Source organism: Trichosurus vulpecula, chromosome 6, assembly GCF_011100635.1.
Source record: "Trichosurus vulpecula isolate mTriVul1 chromosome 6, mTriVul1.pri, whole genome shotgun sequence".
In the NCBI taxonomy this organism is placed as follows: domain Eukaryota; kingdom Metazoa; phylum Chordata; class Mammalia; order Diprotodontia; family Phalangeridae; genus Trichosurus; species Trichosurus vulpecula.
The window spans coordinates 280,572,814-280,591,134 of NC_050578.1; the positions used below are offsets into that span (position 1 = coordinate 280,572,814).

At 45.7% G+C, this 18,321-nt stretch overlaps 1 protein-coding gene across 1 annotated transcript in view; it reads right to left on the minus strand.

Moving 5' to 3' along the window:
- SHANK2 (SH3 and multiple ankyrin repeat domains 2) overlaps nucleotides 1-18,321 on the minus strand; it is a 717,699-nt gene that overhangs the window by 595,526 nt on the left and 103,852 nt on the right. Inside the window, exons 4-8 of the mRNA XM_036763425.1 lie at nucleotides 17,488-17,691; nucleotides 15,332-15,403; nucleotides 12,897-13,005; nucleotides 6,306-6,457; nucleotides 2,568-2,735 (exon numbers count right to left, since the gene is read on the minus strand). Coding sequence (XP_036619320.1) covers nucleotides 2,568-2,735; nucleotides 6,306-6,457; nucleotides 12,897-13,005; nucleotides 15,332-15,403; nucleotides 17,488-17,691 — 705 coding nt within the window. The remainder of the gene's footprint in view (nucleotides 1-2,567; nucleotides 2,736-6,305; nucleotides 6,458-12,896; nucleotides 13,006-15,331; nucleotides 15,404-17,487; nucleotides 17,692-18,321) is intronic.

The following is an 18,321-nucleotide window of genomic DNA, read 5'->3' on the forward strand; positions in this document are numbered from 1 at the left end:
GGACAGTTTAGCTGCAGTCACTTCCTAGGCCTGAGGTAGTGGGGCAACTGGAGAAAATGCCAGGCTTGGCCTCAGGAAGACTGGTGTTCAAATCCTGCCCCAGACACTAGCTGTGTGACCTTGGGCAAGTGCCTCCCAGCACAGTATACACGCCTACTATCCAATACCACAGACAAAGCAAACTGAGAATACCCATCCTGCTGCTTCCCTCTGCTATCCTTGGGAAGGGGACTCCCAACCCCAAGGCCAAGGGCTCATCCCTTGAATGACCAGGTGGAGAGTTTCTTGAAGCATCTCTTAGACAAGGAATGGCTGAAAGTGTAGGTGCCAAAACGGTTTGAATCCAGCCCAGGAGGACCAAAGAGAAGCAGGGAAAAGCCCACCCACCTCCACACATGGGCCCTTGTTATCTAGGAAGAGAGGACAGGAGCTTCCCAGACCCAGGCCTTGAAAGTGCCCAGGAGGAGGAGCCAGATGTGAGCTGCTGCCTGGGACCTACAAAGAAGAGAAATTGCTTCACTCTCGGGGATGGGCCACACTCAGAAGGCCAGCTCAGCAGAGACCTTCCAGCTAACACACACCAGGGCCCTGAATGAGGACAGGCAGAGATGAGGCTGCAAGGAAAATCCTATTATAATGACCTCCATGGGGCATCCAGATTCCATTACGAAGGAGAAATCTAGTTATCTCGCTCAGTACTGGAAATCACTTTGGTGGCAGAAGGGGCCTGGGATGGGGCCCAGCTGAAGTCTAGTCTCTAGGGGGGTAATTAGCAAGTAAAAAGTGAAACTTCGCATCCCAGCACAAAAGGAGGAGAAGGAAGGGGCCCACCCGCCCCTCCTTCTCCCCATTTCCCGGAGCTCCTGGAACAGCTGGTCCTTGGGGATGGAGGGCTTAGGAACTTGGGTGGGTGGAGACCCAGTGGGGGAAGTGAACGATGATCTGCAAAGGATTGTGGGCAAACCCCAAGAAAACTGCTACTGGAAGACCAAACTCAAGAAAATGACCACAACAATCCTAACAAGAGCATGCAGTAGGAGTTTAATAAATGCACACTACCACTAATAATGGTTGGCATTTATAGAGAGCTTTAAGGTTTACAAAGCACCTCCCATCTGCTATCTGACTGGACACTCACAAAACCCTGGCAGGTGGGGGCTACTGTCCTCATTTGACACCAGGCTGAGAGACTGAATGACTTACCCAGGGTCATCCACCTACTTCGTGACTGAGGCAAGATTTGAACCCAGCTCTTCCCAGTCCAACACTGGGCAAGCCATCTGCCTCCTAATAACAATAATGGAAGATGATATTTATAAAGTGTTTTAGGTTTTGCTTCAGACGTAAATGATCTTGCTTGGTCCTCGTCACGGCATGTGAGGGAGGTACTAACTATTCTCCTTTTATAGGTGAGGAAGCTAAGGCCAAGGGAGGGGCAGGGTGGTGCAGTGAAGGGTCACAGAACCATGAGCCCTGCTGGGATTAGAACCCACATCTCCCTGAGGCCAAGGCCAAAGCTAACCACTGTGCTTCCTTCCCCCAGCTCTCCACTGGTCTCTTCTTCCTTTGCCCCATTCCTCTGAGCCGGGGTAGTGGGGACAGTATACAGAGGGTTAGACTGGGATCCAGAGCACCTAAGTTCAAATCCCAATTTATTGGCTGTGTGACCTTGGGCCAGTCACTTTCCCCCTGAGCCCCAGTGTTCAGATAAATGCCCTTTAAGGTACTTTATTGAAAAGTTATCAAACATCCGGCCGTGGGCTGCCTATGACCTGCCACACTCCCAAGTGATTAAAATGTAATTGGGAAATACACAACAAAAGAAGTGAAAATGCAATAACCTATAGATAACATTACATTTAATGCTAAGCCAATACGTAGCCTGCAGGGATCCCTACAGACTTTGGTATTGGAGTCCTCATTGCCATTTGAGTTCAGACCCGGGCTCTGAATTATGCCCTCTGACCTCCACCCATCGGGCACTTTCCCTCAGCATGGCTGGGGCCTGGAGACTTCGTTGTGCACAGCTGCAGTAAGGATCTGATAATCTGATCAGATGGTATTCATTCTCCTAACCCCTACTTCTCTAGAGCTGTAACAGTATGAAAAAAAAGCTTCCCCCTTAAGGAGCCCATGAGACAAGGGGTTTAGCATTTTACCGGGGTCCAAAGAGGCTTCGTCGACTTTCCCGTGGGCACTCAGGGATTAATTGTTGATGCGAGGAGACACAGTAGCTCAATAAACGAATATTACTGCAGGTCATTAGGGAGGACACAAGAATCGATTTACTTTCCTGTGATTTTTGGAATGTCTTTTGTAGATTCTCAGTATCAAAGATGTTTCAGCTGGAAGGAACTTAATGTTCCAACTGTTTATTTTACAGATGTGGAAATGGAGGCAGAGAGCAGGCCTAGCATCACGCAGGATTTGAACCTGGGTCTCTTTGATTTTGAGAGACGCCCTAGCCACTCTAACACATTGCCTTGGTAAACAGCCTCTCAATGTAAGGGAAGTCTTTTCTCTGCAAGGGGGGGGGGGGGGGGCGGGGGAGGGAAGCCCGAGCCCACCTGGTGAATTTCGCACCAGCCATTCTCATCCTTGCAGCCCACTGTGGCATGCTCATGGAGGAGCAGTTCACAGCAGTAAGGGTCCCCTCCGACAACCGCTGTGTGATACAGGGGTGTGAGGCCATAGCTGTCCTTGTAGTCTGGAGAGGCCCCGAGCTCCAGGAGAGTCTGCAAAGAAACCAGAGACCACAGTCATTACCCTCCATCCCACGTGTCGAATGTCCAGGAAAGGCACCGAGACTGGACCAGAAGGCTCACCGTCCGCCACACTTTGATGGACCTCATCATGCCAACCCTAAGAAGCTGCTGGGAAAGACAAGACAAAGCTGGAACCTGGTCAATCAGAAACAGTAGAAGGGAGGGCAGCAGCTGGAGGTGAGCAATGTCTGCCAACCACCTGGCACCACTAGGCTCCATCCCTTGAGATGGTTGTGTCCTGCCTAAACAAGTCCCCAAGGCCAAAGGCCAGCCTCTTTAAGGAATGTTCCAATGTGTTCAGTCACACAATAAACATTAAGTGCCTACTGTATGCAACACACCACCCTGAGAGGTCAGTGGAAAAGGGGCAATGGAGATCCATGTGATGACCTTAGCCACTTTGGAGCAGCTCTGGCAGGGGAGTGACCTCTTGAGGGTGGTTTACAAGGAAATGAGTTGACTTAACACGACATTTAAATGAGTATATCTGAAACAAAAAATCCTTGTTAGAGTAAATGCCAAACAAAGGCCAGTGTGAGAAGAAGATAAGTAATGTAATCCAGATTCCTGGCATCCTGTCTCTGACCCTGCAATGGCAAGAATGCTGCTGCTTTTCCCCACAGGCAGACCCAGCAACAGCCTTCAATAAATAAGGTTAGGTTTCACCAGTAGCTTTATATTTTTCAATTTTTTAACATTTTTATTTAAAGTTGAGTTCCAAATTCTAACTCTCCCTCCCTCTCTCCCCTCCCCCATCACTGAGATGGTAAGCAATCAGATAAAGGTTATGCATTTGCAATTACATAGAACATTTCTGAATTAATCATTTTGTATAAGACTTAAAAGAAAAAAAAAGAAAGTGAAAAATGGCATGATTCAGTCTGTATTCAATCAATATCAGTTCTTTATCTGAAGTCAGATAGTAAGGCTTCTAGCTTATCCCCATTACAGAAAATGCTTGCTGATGGTTCTAGATAAACATTACTAATTATTTTAATGTAAGTACCATTTATTCCTATGCTCTCTGGTGTTAAAAGGAATGGGTGCTATATTTTGTGAAAGGCTTTTTATACATCTATTGAGATAATCATATGATTTCTGTTGGCTTTGTTATTGATATGGTCAATTATGCTGTTAGTTTTACTAATATTGAATCAGTCCTACATCCCTGCTATAAATCCCACCTGGTCATAATGTGTGATCCTTGTGATATAATGCTGTCATCTCTTTGTTAGTATTTTAGTTAATATTTTTGCATCAATATCCATTAGGGAAATTGGCCTAATTTTCTTTCTCTGTTTTGGCTCTTCCTGGTTTAGTTATCACCACCATATTTCTATCATACAAGGAATTTGGTAGGACTCCACTTATTTTTCTAAATAGTATTGGGATTGTTTTTTAAATGTATGGTAGAATTTGCTTGTGAATCCTTCTGGTCTTAGGGATTTTTTCCTTAAGAAGTTCATTGATGGCTTATTCAACTTCTTTTTCTAAGATTTGGTTATGTATTTCTTCTTCTATTAATCTGGGTAATTTATGTTTTTGTAGATATTTACCCATTTCATTTAGATCGTCAAATTATTGACATAGAATTGGGCAAAATAGCACCTAACAATTGTCTTAATTTCCTCTTGCTTTGTGGCAAATTCACCCCTTTCATTTTATTGATACCAGTAATTTGATTTTCTTTTTTCCTTCCAGCTTCTAGTTTTATTTATTATTTCAATGGTTTTCTTATTTTCAGTTTTATTAATCTTTCCTTTGATTTTCAGGATTTCCAATTTGGTGTTTAATTGGGGCTTTTTAATTTGTTATTTTTCTAGGTTTTTTTTTTTTAGCTGCATGCCCAATTCATTGATCTGCTTTTTCTCTGTTTTATTGATGTAAGCAATTAGAGATGTAAATTTTACCTTAAATACCACTCTGGTTCCATCCCATATATTTTAGTAGGTTGTCTCATTGTTGTCCTTTTCTTTAATGAAATTATCAATTATTCTATGATTTGTTCTTTGACCTACTTATTTTTTGGGATTAGATCAATTTCCAATTAATTTTTAATCTCCATTATCCATGCATTGAATATAATTTTTATTGCATTATGACTTAAAAAGGATGCATTTACTATTTCTGCTTCTCTGCATTTGGTTGCTGACTTTTGTGTAAGTACCATGTGCTGCTGAGAAAAAGATGTATCCCCTTCTATTCCATTCAATTTTCTCCAGAGATCTATCATTTCTAATGTTTTCAGAATTTTATTCTCCTCCTTAACTTCTTTCTTGTTTATTATTTGGTTAGATTTATCTAGTTCTGAGAGGAAAAAGTTGAGGTCTAGTATGCTAGTATAATTTTATTATCTACTTCCTCCTGTAACTCATTCAATGTCTTCAAAAATTTATATGCTATACCATTTAGTGCATATATGTTTAATATTGATATGACTTCATTGTCTATGGTATCTTTCAGCAAGATAGATCTATTTTTCTTTTGCTTTGTCTGAGATCATGATTACTATCCCTGCTTTCTTGATTCTGCTCCAGCCCCTTACCTTTACTCTGTGTTTTTATGTGAGAGTTGAGCTCTGGTCCTGCATTGTCCCATGCTTTTTGTGCTGGGGCTCAGGGTCTTACTGCTAGGTTTCACTGGACTTTCAGGGCTTAGCTGTTTGTTTTTTCTGGAGGGCAGGCTTCCCTTCTGGCTTGTAATGGGGGGGTAAGACCTCCCTGTTGGCCACTCCTGGGTATGAGGGTTACCTGCTGGTCTGTTCCAGAGGTGGGGTGCTGGATTGCTATGGTAACAGTGTTTCTGGTGGCTGGCCCTGGAGGAGGGATCTTGTTGCTGGCCAGCCCCAGAGATGGGGGGGGGGGGGGGGGTCTTGCTGCTGGGTTGCCATGGAAACAAGATCTCTCTGCTGGTAGGCCCAGTGGCAGGGTCTCACAGAGACAGGCTTCACTATTGGTCAACAATGTGGTCAAGGTGTCATTGGTGGCTTGGGCTAGGGTCATGGGGGTGGAGTCCTGGGGCACTGCACAGACTATTCACTTGCCTAGAGGACTGCTGACTAGCAGGAGGGTGGGGTCTCACTGGTGGATTGCCCCAGGTTTGGAGCCTTGCTGCAGGCCCCCTGCTGTGAGGCTGGCTGCTGCTGCTCTTGGAGCCTGCTCTCCTCCCACCCCAGTGAGACAGATCTTTCCTGCCAAGCTGACAGCTGCTTCCCTGCTCTTAGACCAATTCTGAAGTGGTTTTCTAGGTGTTTGGAGAGGAACCTGGGAGGGCTTCAGAGGATTCCTTCCTCACTCTGCCATCTTGGCACCTGAAGTTCTCACCAGTAGCTTTAACAGCTAAGAACATAAGCCTCTTGACAAAGAAAAAAATAAAATTCAAAAATTTGCAAGCTGTACTTGGGGGACAGGCTTAGTTCATTTGAGGAAAAACAGGTTAGAGCATGATAAACATTTAGGTGCTTAACTCAGAGGTGTTGGGAAAGAGAGGGAGTTGTCAGTCCACAAGGGGAAGATCACAGCCTGAGTGCCAAGCCTTTACCTTGAGGGCCACCTGGTTCTTGGCTCGAGCGGCTTTGTGGAGGGCTGTCATTCCATCTTTGGCTCGGAAGTCCAAGTGGGCGCCTCCATTTTTGAGAGCTTTGATCACCTCTACAGAGTTGTCAAGCTGGGCTGCTAAAGTCAGTGGCGTTTCTAAAGGACAGAACGATGGAAGGTTAGGAGAGTCCACTCAACTTAACCAACATTTATTAAGCTCCAACTATGTGCCAGGCCTCGGGCTGGGATACAAAGAAAATAGTCCCTGCCCTCCAAGATCTTACTTTCTCCTGAGGCACATGTGTGCTAGGAAGAACAGCCCTACTAAGTGAGGGAGCTGGGCACAGCCTGCCATGGAGGTGACACCTCCCAAGCTGGGCTTCAGGAAAGGTGGGGACTGGCAGAGATGGCTCTCTGCCCTCTGAACATGGGATCTGGGAAGGAACATATGTAGGGCACAGAAGGTCATACCCAGGGAACAGTGGAGAAGCCAGTTGGACTGGAATGGAAAGTTGGTGAAGCAGAGATAGAAAGGTCTGTGGAAGCCACTTGGAGGAGGGCTTTCAAGAGGAAAATCCTTAGAATCTCCTTTAAATGAGAATTCATACTCCATCAACTTCTGATTTCCTTAATTCCCGGCAACGATCAGTTCATTAATCACCCTTTGCCTAAGTCAGCGTATTTAAGGACAGTTCATGAATGATGACAAGCAGACTCAAACCAAACGGATGGCCCCCATTAGGCTGGCTCTTCCGCTAAGGTGGGCAAGGGCAAGTTGGCAATGGACAAGCCCTCTGCCCAGTCTCCTACCAGGAAAGATGGCCTTATCACCACACAAAGCCCAGACTGGTTCAGCTGAAGGGGACTTGTGGAAGGAGAGAGTTAATTAATGTTCCAAGTACACCACCATCACCAAGTATTCTTGTGGCTTTACTACGTAACAGGAACAGTACTCGGGACAGAAAGAAATGCAAAAATAGTCCCTCACCAGAAGGAGATGAAATACATAATATGTGGAGAGTAGAAGGAAGGTAACCTTACTGGGAAGGCTCAGGGAACCTGGAGGACGGGGAAGGCAGGAACTCCAAACAACTCAGTGTGAATTAATAAAGCCCGGGGACATCAAGACCTGGGTTAAGCCCATGGGATGTTTGATTGGTGGTTTCATAATATAATTCTGAGCTTCCAAAGGATCAGCTCTGGGTGCTCATCAGCATGTCTAGCTTAATAAAAATGGCCTATGTTTATATAAGGGTGGGGTGAATTTATTTACTCAGTCACTCAACTGGGACACTCCACCCCACTTAAAGTAGGAGATAAGATGCTTTTTAAGTCTCAGTAACCTTAAACTTTAAATTAAATGTGAAAAGTGTTTGGAAAAGTTGGATTGACTGAGGTCGCTTAGTCATGCCCTGTTGGGAGCCTATAGTAAGAATCCAAGCTCAGGAACCAAGTTAGACATCTGGAGGAGATACAGCTTCCAGCTAGTGCAGGTGGCTGTAAGCCCTTGAGGAAGGGAGGCACTTTAGCTCTAGCTTTGGTCTCCTTCCTCCCTTCCTCGTACCCCACATTGGCTGGAGGTGAACCTTTTGAGCTTTTGAGCTAGAGTAGATTCTAGTAGTGTCTAGGACTTTTCATCAGCATGTCTAGAAAATTGTCCCTCAGGACTGTGAGCAGAGTGTGCATTCAGAGTCAAGGACAGACTGGATGCAGATTTACAGCCCCACAAGGGGTCCAGCAAAGAAGCTTCCTCATGTTCGAGGGGCCCTTCTAACAACCCACAAAGGGGAGAAATTTTATAGAGCACAAGAGCTATGAATTACTGCTTTGCCTCTTATGCTTTCTGAGCTTGAGCCCACTTTCCTCTGGACTTGTATGTACTTATGAAAAAATTGGTTACAGGCTTGTTTTTTTGTTGTTTTTTTTTTTTTGGAGGGGGGAGGGAATGCTCTGTACCAGTCTATTTGGTGATTACTATACAACTTAGTAAATACTCTATTCTAGGAATCACTTAAATCTACTGGACTGAAGGATTTTAAGATGAAAATCAAGGTGGGAGACTCACTGATGGGGGCTCACCTCAACAGAACTAGGAAAGATAGCCCCTACATCCTTAGGACTACTACTGCCAGTCCTGAGAAGATGTAATAGATGAGTTCTGGGGGCTCAACTCATTAGTGAGAATGAGAGTTAAGTGCCCCAAGTGCTTATACATACACACACACACACACACACCCCTTTATCATTTAAGGTACAAAACGTCATGGCAAGTTGACTTGGTACTGATAGCACCTTTGAAAACCCATTTCCATTCACAAATGCCCACATTTGGCAAGGTTGCTTACTGGGTTTATATTCACCAGTTTCTATATTTTCATGTCAAAGCACATTTATAGAAATTAACTCTTATGAACATTTTTACCACCTTACAAAGGTAGGTCACTGAATCATAGATTTAGAGCTGGGAGAGCATTTAGAAGCTATCAAGTTCAATTCCCTCGTTTTATGGATAAGGGAACTGAGGCAGACAGTGGTTAAGTGACTTGCCTAGGGTCACACAGCTAGTAAGGATTTGAGTCTTCCTGACTGGAAGCTCAGGGTTTGATGCACTGCAGCACCACCTAGCTGCCCCCTAATACATTGCAGCCATGGGAATGGAGAGTATTTACATTGAGGGCATCAAGTTTGAGTATCAAATCATTTCTATGCTGCCAAGCCAATTGCAGATGGAGAGTCTTGGCAGCTCTGTCCCTGAGCTGTGGTCTCCTGTAAACATCCCCCATGCTGCCCTGATGACCAGCGATTCTGACAAGAATCTATGCTTTTGCTCAGAGCTCCTGGAATGAAGCCTGATTCTCTCCATCTGCACATGGGCAGAGCCATGAGTGAAATCCATCATTTCTTGTTACCGAGAGCCAAGGAAACAAGCTGAATTGCAACAGGAAACCCAAAGGTTTGGTTACCTGAATCAACTTAGGAAAGGTCTTATATGAACGTGAAGTCTAGGAGCTAAGGCCATCCCTGCGTGGAGGCAGGGGCATGTTTTCATGCGTGGTCCGCAGGCCCAGGGAGAAAGAAAAGTTGGTGAGTTACATGGTATTCGAAGTGAGGCTCACTGTACTTCAAATCTGGAGAAGGAAGGCCCAGAAGAGTCTCTCTCCAATATTCCACCTGGCATGGCTCCTTCCCATCAGTCCTAGGTATGGGACACCTGGGGCAAAGAGTCATTTTCTAATGGTGTTTTGTGATTAACTTCATGAAATCTGCATCCCAAACAGGTACCAGACAGGCCTCTATAACCACATTGTTTTTTGCTTTTGCTTTCTTTTTTTTTTGTTTTCTTATTGACAGTTTCTATCTCTGGGGTTTAATTATCTCCTCAGCTGTCATTCATATCAAATGTTTTCTTCTCTTGCCTTAGCTCATCTGGTTTTACCTACAAAATACAGACTGTCCTACTGACATACAGGAGGAAGGCCACTATCACCCAGGAGAATTGGGGAGGGGGGGGATGGTAAAACTGGAAGGAGGGGCTAGGAACCCAAGCCGGCCACCAAGGGACCTAAGGAGCATGGGAAAGACTCCAAGCCTTTAAAATGGCAGAGAGGAGACCTTGGAAGTGGCACCTACCTTGCAGGGTTGTTGCAAGGATTAAATGAGATCATATTTGTGGTACCTGGCACACAGTAGGCACTATATAAATGTTTATTCCCTTCCCTCTCTCTGAATACATTCATGAAGAAGACGTAGTTGTGTGATAATCATAAAAGTAAAGCTCTATCTTTAAATCCAACAAACACTTATTAAGCACTTATTGTATACCAGGCACTGTGCAAGGTAGCAGAGACTAAAAAAAAAAAAAAACATGAGCTGGAATAGTCTCTGCCCTCAGGGAGGCCACATTCTTCTGCAAAGGTTCAGAGAACATAGACTCAGACATATATACCCAAGAGAACATGAGGGGGCTGTCCAGAGAAGATGGCAGAGAACAGATGAGAGATCTTTGAAAAGCAAAGAGAAAAGAAAATAGAATTCAACAGCATTACCTAAAGAAAGAAAGGCATTGTGGCAGTGATGGCAGAAAGGAGAAGAGCCTGGCCTTGGACTCACCAAGAGGACCTGGGTCCAAAGCCCACCTCCAACACAGGTGGACTGGGCGACCCTGGGAAAGTCACTTAACTTTAGGGCTCTAAGCAGCTCTAAGACCATAAGCTGTATGTAGAAGAGAGGTCAAGGGAGGTCCTATATAAGGACTTCCTACACTGATGAAATCACAAGTCTTGGGTGGGGAATCATAGGAAAAATCTATTTACTGTGCATCCTTTGATATTTTTCCCATTAAAAGAAAGATGTTTTATTATTTCTTATCATGACTCTTCTCTTTGTCACTTTTACTGTTATTCCAATTCAATCCCACCAAGCTTTACTGAGTTCAATCTATAAGGCATTGGACTAAGCACTTGGGACACCAAGCCACAGCCAAACAGCCCCTGACCTCAAGGAGCTTCTATTCTACTGGGGAGAACAAGATAGACACAGGTAAATAGAGAGAGGGAATTTGTACCTGAGATTTCATCAGTATAAGGACTTTCCACATGAGGAAACTCCCTCTAGCAATTCAGGATTTGAACCCAGGTCTTTTGGACTTTAAAACCAACTCTCTGACCACTATGGAATACTGCCTCATGGGCAGGCTTATCTGCCATGATTAGAGAATGAGAGAGAGCACCCTGATGTAGCCAGAGGGGTTTCTCCTAGGAAATGGAACCTGAGCTAAGCCTCAAAGAGAAGTAGAGATCTGAAGAGGCTGAGATGTGGAGGAAGGATGGGGAACAAGAGACAGGAAAGGAAAGGGTGAGTCTGGGAAACAGCAAGGGAGCCAGTTTGTTTGGGACACAGAAAGTGGGGGAAGTTTAGAAAGACAGACTAGAGACCCAGCATCAAGAGTCTGGTAATATGAGAAATCTACACATGATCAAAGGCAATAGGGAGAGACTGAAGGTTATCAAGCATGGAATGATGGGGTCAGGCCTATCCTTTGGGAAGATTATTTTGGCCACCATGTAGAGGAGGACTGGCGAGAGGAAACTCTGGAGTGTGGGATATCCAGGTAGGAGGCTAGTGCAGGAGTCTCAAACAAGAGGGGATGAGAATCGACATGAGTTTGTGGGCTTTATGGGTGGGAAGAAGGGAAAAGAGACCAGAGACATCAGGGAGGAGGGGTAAAATCAAGCAAACTTGGCAACTCTTTAGATATGAAGGGAGTAGAAAAAGAGAAAGGGGGTCTTGGATGACTCCAAGATGGTGAAGTAGGTGGTCCCCCTCAACTGAAATGGGGAAGATTGGAAAAGGAGTGGATGAGTGAGTTTGGGATAGGTGGGAGAGAGATAGTGTACTGTGTTTTAGACATGTTGACTTTCAGATATCTTAGGGGCATCTATGGGACCCACATACAACAAGCAATTGGTGAAGTGGGGCTGGTCCTCAGGATAGAGTCTAGGGATGGATGCACAGAGCCAGGAATTATCTACTAAAGAATTAAACCCATGGAGCTCAATAAGAGAAGGGCATCCCAGATTGAACCTTGGAGGACAGCCACAATTAGAAGATGGGGACCCAGCAAAAAGGACTGGGGGAAAAAAACAGCAGTGAAGTAGGAAAGCCAGGAGGAAAGCAGTTTGACAAGAGCCCAAGGGAGAGAGAGCATCCACAAGAAGAGTTTGGCCAAGAAAATTCAGTGTTACAGAGAGGTCAAGAAAATCGAGGACTGCAAAACAGCAAGGGAACTAGTGATCAAGAGATCCTTATTAAGCTTAGAAAGAGCAGTTTCCCTTTAGTGGTAAGATTGGCAGACAAATTATATGGGGCTGAGAAGCAAGTAGGAAGGAAAGAAATGGAGGCAAAGACTATACATGCCCTTCTCTGGGAGCCTGGCAGTGAAAAGAAGGAGGAAGAGTTGGTAGGGAGATGGGTGGGCAGGTAGGTGGGTGGATGGGCAGATGGGTGGGTGGTTGGATGGATGAATAAATGGATGGATGGATAGATGGATAGACGGATGGGCAGATAGATGACAGATATATCGAAAGAGGTAGAAAACAAATGGATGGAGATAAAGATGGAAGAATAATTGCTCTATAAATGGATCACTATGTAAATGATAGATGGATAGAGATGGATAAAGGGATATAGATAAGTGGAGACAGAGAATTAACTAAGCCCTCAGTAAAGGGTGCTATGCATTGTGCTCAGTGCTAGAGATGCACATACAAACAAGTTAGCCAGTTTGTGCCCTTGAGGAGCTTATATGACCCACAGAGAGGAGCTAGAGATGGGGGTAGGGAATGAAGTAGGCTGGGTGGCCCCTGCTTCTTCTCTCCCAAGATCTCCAAGGTCACGTGGGTTCATGATTGTGAACAAAAAGGTGCAGTCTTTATTCTGAGAGACACGGAGTGTATTGTGAGCTGGCTTTAAGCACAGAATATTTGTATGCAGGCACATGCGTACAGACACAGACATATTTCACACCAAAGATGAAAGAAAACTTTTGGCATAATGTGGCTGAGCACGGGTGAGGGCTCTTCTTGCAACCTCTTACCTCCTGTTTCTGTGTCATGGAAGTTGGGATCCAGGCCTCTCTCCAACATCTTGGAGATTTTCTCCACCGAATGATGCTGAATATGGTCCATGCATTTCCTTAGGTTGGTCTGCAGAACCAAAAAGAGGACAGTCATTCCATGGGGACGCTGTGTACTCAAGAAGTCCCTGAGAGACACCAAATGAGCATTCCCTATTCTTGGCTCTTCATTCTAAGAGAGAAAGGGCAGATGCCCTGAGTGTCAGGAGCAGCACACAGAAAAAGCAGTAGAGTCTGCAAGCCCTGGAAGCGCTGGCATCTGATTATCAATCTGTAGCTGCCTGAGAAGTCCACCATCAGAGATGCCAGCATTCCCGCTCCTCCTCCCCATTACCCTCTGGGAAGGTCTCAGTCTGTAATCTGGGATGGAGTTCATCCCATGGATGGCATTAATGCCAGAGGAAAAGAAGAGAAAACATGGCTATTTGAAAGGTTGGGAGCTTCAAGGGTCTCTATCTCCACAATTATAAAACCATTTTTACTCCCTACTGCGTGCACAGCTCTTCACTAGACCGATAAGTCACAAGCCATGTTCTCAACAATTTACAGGGAGATAATCGTCATTCACCATGTGTGTTGTGTGGAACTCAGCAAACATTTATTTCAGACCTAGCATATGCAGAGCCCCAAGCGCCATATTGGTTGAGACACAGAGATCAGTTCAGATGAGATTCCTGCTCTCATGGGAGTCACGGTTGAATACGGAGGACACGATGTATCATGATATAACGACCATAATACAAGACACTCTACAATTAAGTACATCATAACTCAGCTGAAGCCCATCTACCTCTTCAGCCTTATCTCACACATGTCCTCATTCATGCCTTGTACAACAGCTAGCAGCTTTGATGTGAAGCAGACAGAATGCTGGACTGGAGTTAGGAAGACCTGAGTTCAAATCCAGCCCCTGACACTAGCTGTGACCCTCAGCAAGTCACTTCTGTCTGCCTTAGTTTCTCCATCTATAAAACTAGAATATAATAGCACCCATTTCCCAGAGTTTTGAGGGGCAAACAAGATCAGATTTGTAAAGCACTTAAGCATAGTCCCTGGACCTGAATAAGTGATCATTCTCTTCCCTGCCTACATCAAAGCATAACTTTACTGATTCTCAGATCTTACTGAAAGATCTCCTTCCCCCACACCTTTGTCCAAACCATCTGCCATGCCATGCCAAACCTTCTCATTCTTCTAGGCCCAGTAGAGGGCACCTTCCCCAAGCCCACCCTTGCAGAAATCATGCCCCTACTCCTCAAACTCGCCAAGACTCCCTTGTCCTTTCCTGTGCTCTATCACATTCCAGCTGCCTTACTTTTACTAATCTGGGGATTGTCAGGATCCTCCCTCTGAAGCTCTTGGTTCCTCAAGGGCAGTGAATGCCATCTTTCACATTTTGATCCTTAGCAGGATCAAAGCACAAGGACAAGCACAAAGCAGATGTCTGATGGATTGACGCATCACCATACCATCATAGATGTAGACCGGGAAGGGATTTGAGAGGCCATCATTTTACAAGAAAGAGTGAGAGATATATAGAGAGAGAGAGAGAGAGAGAGAGAGAGAGAGAGAGAGAGAGAGAGAAAGGAAGAAAGAGAGAGAGAAAGAAAGAAAGGATGGAAAGAAGGAAGGAAGGAAAGAAAGAGAAAAAGAGAGAGAGAGAGAGAGAGAGAGAGAGAGAGAATGGAAGGATGGAAGGAAGGAAGGAAAGAAAGAAAGAAATCAAGGCTGAGAGAAGGCAAAGGATTTGCCTAGGGTCACACAGCTAGCCTGAGGTATGATTTGAACCCAGGTTTTTCTAACTCCAAGTCCAGTATACCAAGCTGTTTCCCAAAGGACATCATAGGGAATGTTAAAGAGGTGTTCTCTATCCCCAAAAAGAACTTCTGCTCAAGAAAGATATTAAGGAAGGAAGGGGGAGGGAGGGAGGAAGAAAGGGAGGAAAGGAGGAAGGGAGAGAGGGAGGAAGGGGGGAGGGAGGGAAGGAGGGAGAGAAGGAGGAAAGGAGGGAGGGAGAGAGGGAGGAAGGAAGGAAGGAAGGAAGGAAGGAAGGAAGGAAGGGAGGGAAGGAGGGAGGGAGTGAGGAAGAGTTCTGTGCTTCAAAGGCTCCTCTGAGAAAGAGTACAGCACTTGGCATATACAGGAGGTGCTTAATAAATGCTTGTTGATGTTTTTGTCTTGTATCCTCAACCCTTAGTGCAGAGCTGGGGATATTAACAGGCACTTAATAAATGCTCATTGACTAAATTCCATTTTTGTCTTGTCTTTTTAACTCAGCACGAAGCCTGGAGCCCAGTAGGTGCTGAATGTCTGTTGCTTCATTGATTGGGACTAAGAAGAAAGCACTGTGAGGTTGTCCAAGGCCACTGAGGCCCCATCATCTGGAGCCCACCCACCTTGGTATGGAGCTTGGCCAGCTGCTTCTCGTCCAGATTCGCTTGCTTGTACACCCGCCTTTTGTATCGGAACTGAGGAAAGAGAGACCAGAGGTAGCAGCAACATTTCACACAGAGGCTATGTGGAAAGCTGATTTCATCCCTACCTTTCCCTCACACTCACAGAGCCTAAAGAAGGGAGGGATGGGGGCACACAGCCAGAAACCAATCTTGTTCCAGGGTGCCCCCAAAACATCAGACTCCAAACAATTCCCCACAAAGGACTCACATATCCCAGAGGCAACGATCACTCTGGAACCACTTTCTCTAAAACATTCAGAGTTCTGCTTTTTCTTTCAAGCCTAGTCTGAGAAGCCTGCCCCCATCCCCAGCCCTGGCTTTCAGGACAGGACCATAGGTCCTTGACTCTCCTTTGTTCACTGACAGCTCGCACACAAGTGCGTCTATCATTCATGTAACGATTCATGGCACACGAGAAGGCTCCAAGAAGCTCTTTATTGGTGGGAGATATCCTTCCAAACATGGATCCCTTCCTCCCATGTAGATTCCTTCTTAATCATTGATAAAATTCAGAAATGTTTTAGGATCATTTGTGCTGGCCCACTTCATCGGGCCAACCCCTCCTCTGTCTTACAGCTAGCTCTCCACTCTGGCTGAGTCTTTCAAAAGGCTCTGGCCTGGGATTTTGGGCTTGCCTTTTCTTTCATTTTTCCATGGAAATGATTCCATGGGAAAAAGGCCGTCCCTCTTCCAAGCACTTTCTGTGTATCCCAAGCACAGTATGGGGAAGACAGATGGTTTGTTGGCACCTTCCCTACTGGAGCTTAAAAGCAGACCAACATTCTAAAGTGGTTTCCTTCTAAAAGAAGTGGCCTCAGCTGGCTGGGAAGCTGATCCCCAAAATCCCAATACAAAGAAACCCTAAGGTCTCTCCAAGACAATTCCATTCTTTCTACCCTCCTCCCTGTCCCCTGCCCCCCCCCCCCAATGAATCACTCAGGACAAAGCCAAATTCCTCTCTCAGCAGGGATTCTGGTTGGGGTAGAGAAATCCAATGAGGGCTTTCAGGTCTTGTTTATTCTGGCAGACCAGGAAGTTTCGAGGCAACTCAGGAAGCACCCAGGGAGTTTCGGGGCTGAAGGGGCCTGGTCATTAATCTTCACCCTGATTCCCATGCTCAGATTAGTGGGAGGGAGTGTGTGGGTCCACAAGGGCTCAGTTGTGATTTGGCCCTCTCATATCACAATAGTGTAGATGAGCACAGGTGAATACAGATTAGTGAAGGGGTCTGTTATCAGAACAAGGGATTATGCAGGATGTGACATAGGAGGATTTGTGGGGAGGGACAAGTGTTTACTTGAAGTACGGGACACAGCCTTGTGTTCTGCCAGATCTCCCGATGGGGCTGAAAGGCAGGACCAGCAGGGCGCCAGACCAGAGAGCCACACTGACTACACCCCAGAGAATGCGGCCACACTTGTGTCCTTGGACAGGAGGTGGAAGGAAGGAGATCCTCACTACTGACCACTGACCAGGCAGTCCATCAACCACTTTTGGGTTGGCCAGAATCCCCTGGGAATAAACTTGGGCAGAGAGAACCCCAAATTCAAGAAGGGAGATAAAAACACCTTCCCCTGTCCATGCACTCTCAAGTGATAGGGAATATTGAGCCCAGCCTTTCCTTGGGCCCCTGGCCTAAGGTCCTTCTCTGGTCAATTTGGAAGTCATCGAGAAGATCCAAATAATCCAGATAATACTATTCTAATAATAATTATAATTATAATATCGTGGCTAATTTTAGATAGTGCTTTGAAAGTCTGTAAGACACTCGACATATATCGTCTCATTTATTCTCACAGTAACTCAGGCAAAGGTCGTGATTGTCCCTGTTTTATAGATAAGGAATATAAGGCACAGAGGAGTCATTTTAAAGTGACTTGCCCAGGATCATACAGCTGCCAAGTATCTGTGGAAGAATTTGAACTCAGGGCTTCCTGACTGACAGCCTATCCCATGAGGGGTCTTTTTCTTTCTAGGGTAGTTTCCCACCTGCCTCGAATCTGGAATGCACACTAGGTCCAGAGGACTCAGCTGGGGCTGCTTTCAGCGCACCAGCAGGGGGTGGAATCTGATCCTCTTTTCTACATGCTGCATACCTCCAAAGAAGGAATTCCTTTGGGCACATGCTGTGGGTACTCCCTGAGAAGCCGCTCCTCATCCAGGAATTTTCCATCTCGCCCGTTGCTGGCAGGTTGGAAGAGCCCATAATTTAGGACATCTTTGAGACTCTGGTTCAATGTGCAGAGTATCCGCTGCTTCGCCACCCACACTGAAGCGTCTGGGTTAAATCGAATGCATTTCTGTTAAGGAGGAAAAGACAAAACTGTGTCTTAGTACCTACTCAGGGTTAGTGCTGCAAGTGAATGTCCCATGGAAGTGGACCCAGAAGCCTCTAGTCCAGCTCACACCTGAAGAAACCCCGACTATGACTTTCCCAATAAGTGGGTGGTCATCCAGGCTCTTTCTGAAGCCCTCCAGTGAAAGGAAGCCATCCCCGTCGGCAGTGACCCATCTGGTTTTGGACAGCTCTCAATGTGGGAAGTTCTCTAGGACATCAAGCCTCTGTACCTTTTGCTCAGTATTCCTGATTCGGCTCCCTGGGGTCCAGCACACAAAGGCTCATCCCCCTTCCACAAGATGGCCCTTCAGACACTTCCCCAAGAAATGCCTTCTTCAATTCATTCTACCTCCTAATGCAGAGACAGAACTTCCCTCACCATCTGGCCACCTGAACAAACTCCTAATTCTCAATGTCTTTCCTGAAACATGACAGCCCAAACATTAGTGAGGTGACATCTTATCCATTAAGAGAACCCCTCGTCCTATGATTCCAAATCCATCACTCTTGTGGGCAGATGGGGGCACAGTGGCTACATCCTGGGCCTGGAGTAAGGAAGACTCGAGTTCAAATCTGACCTCAGACACTTATC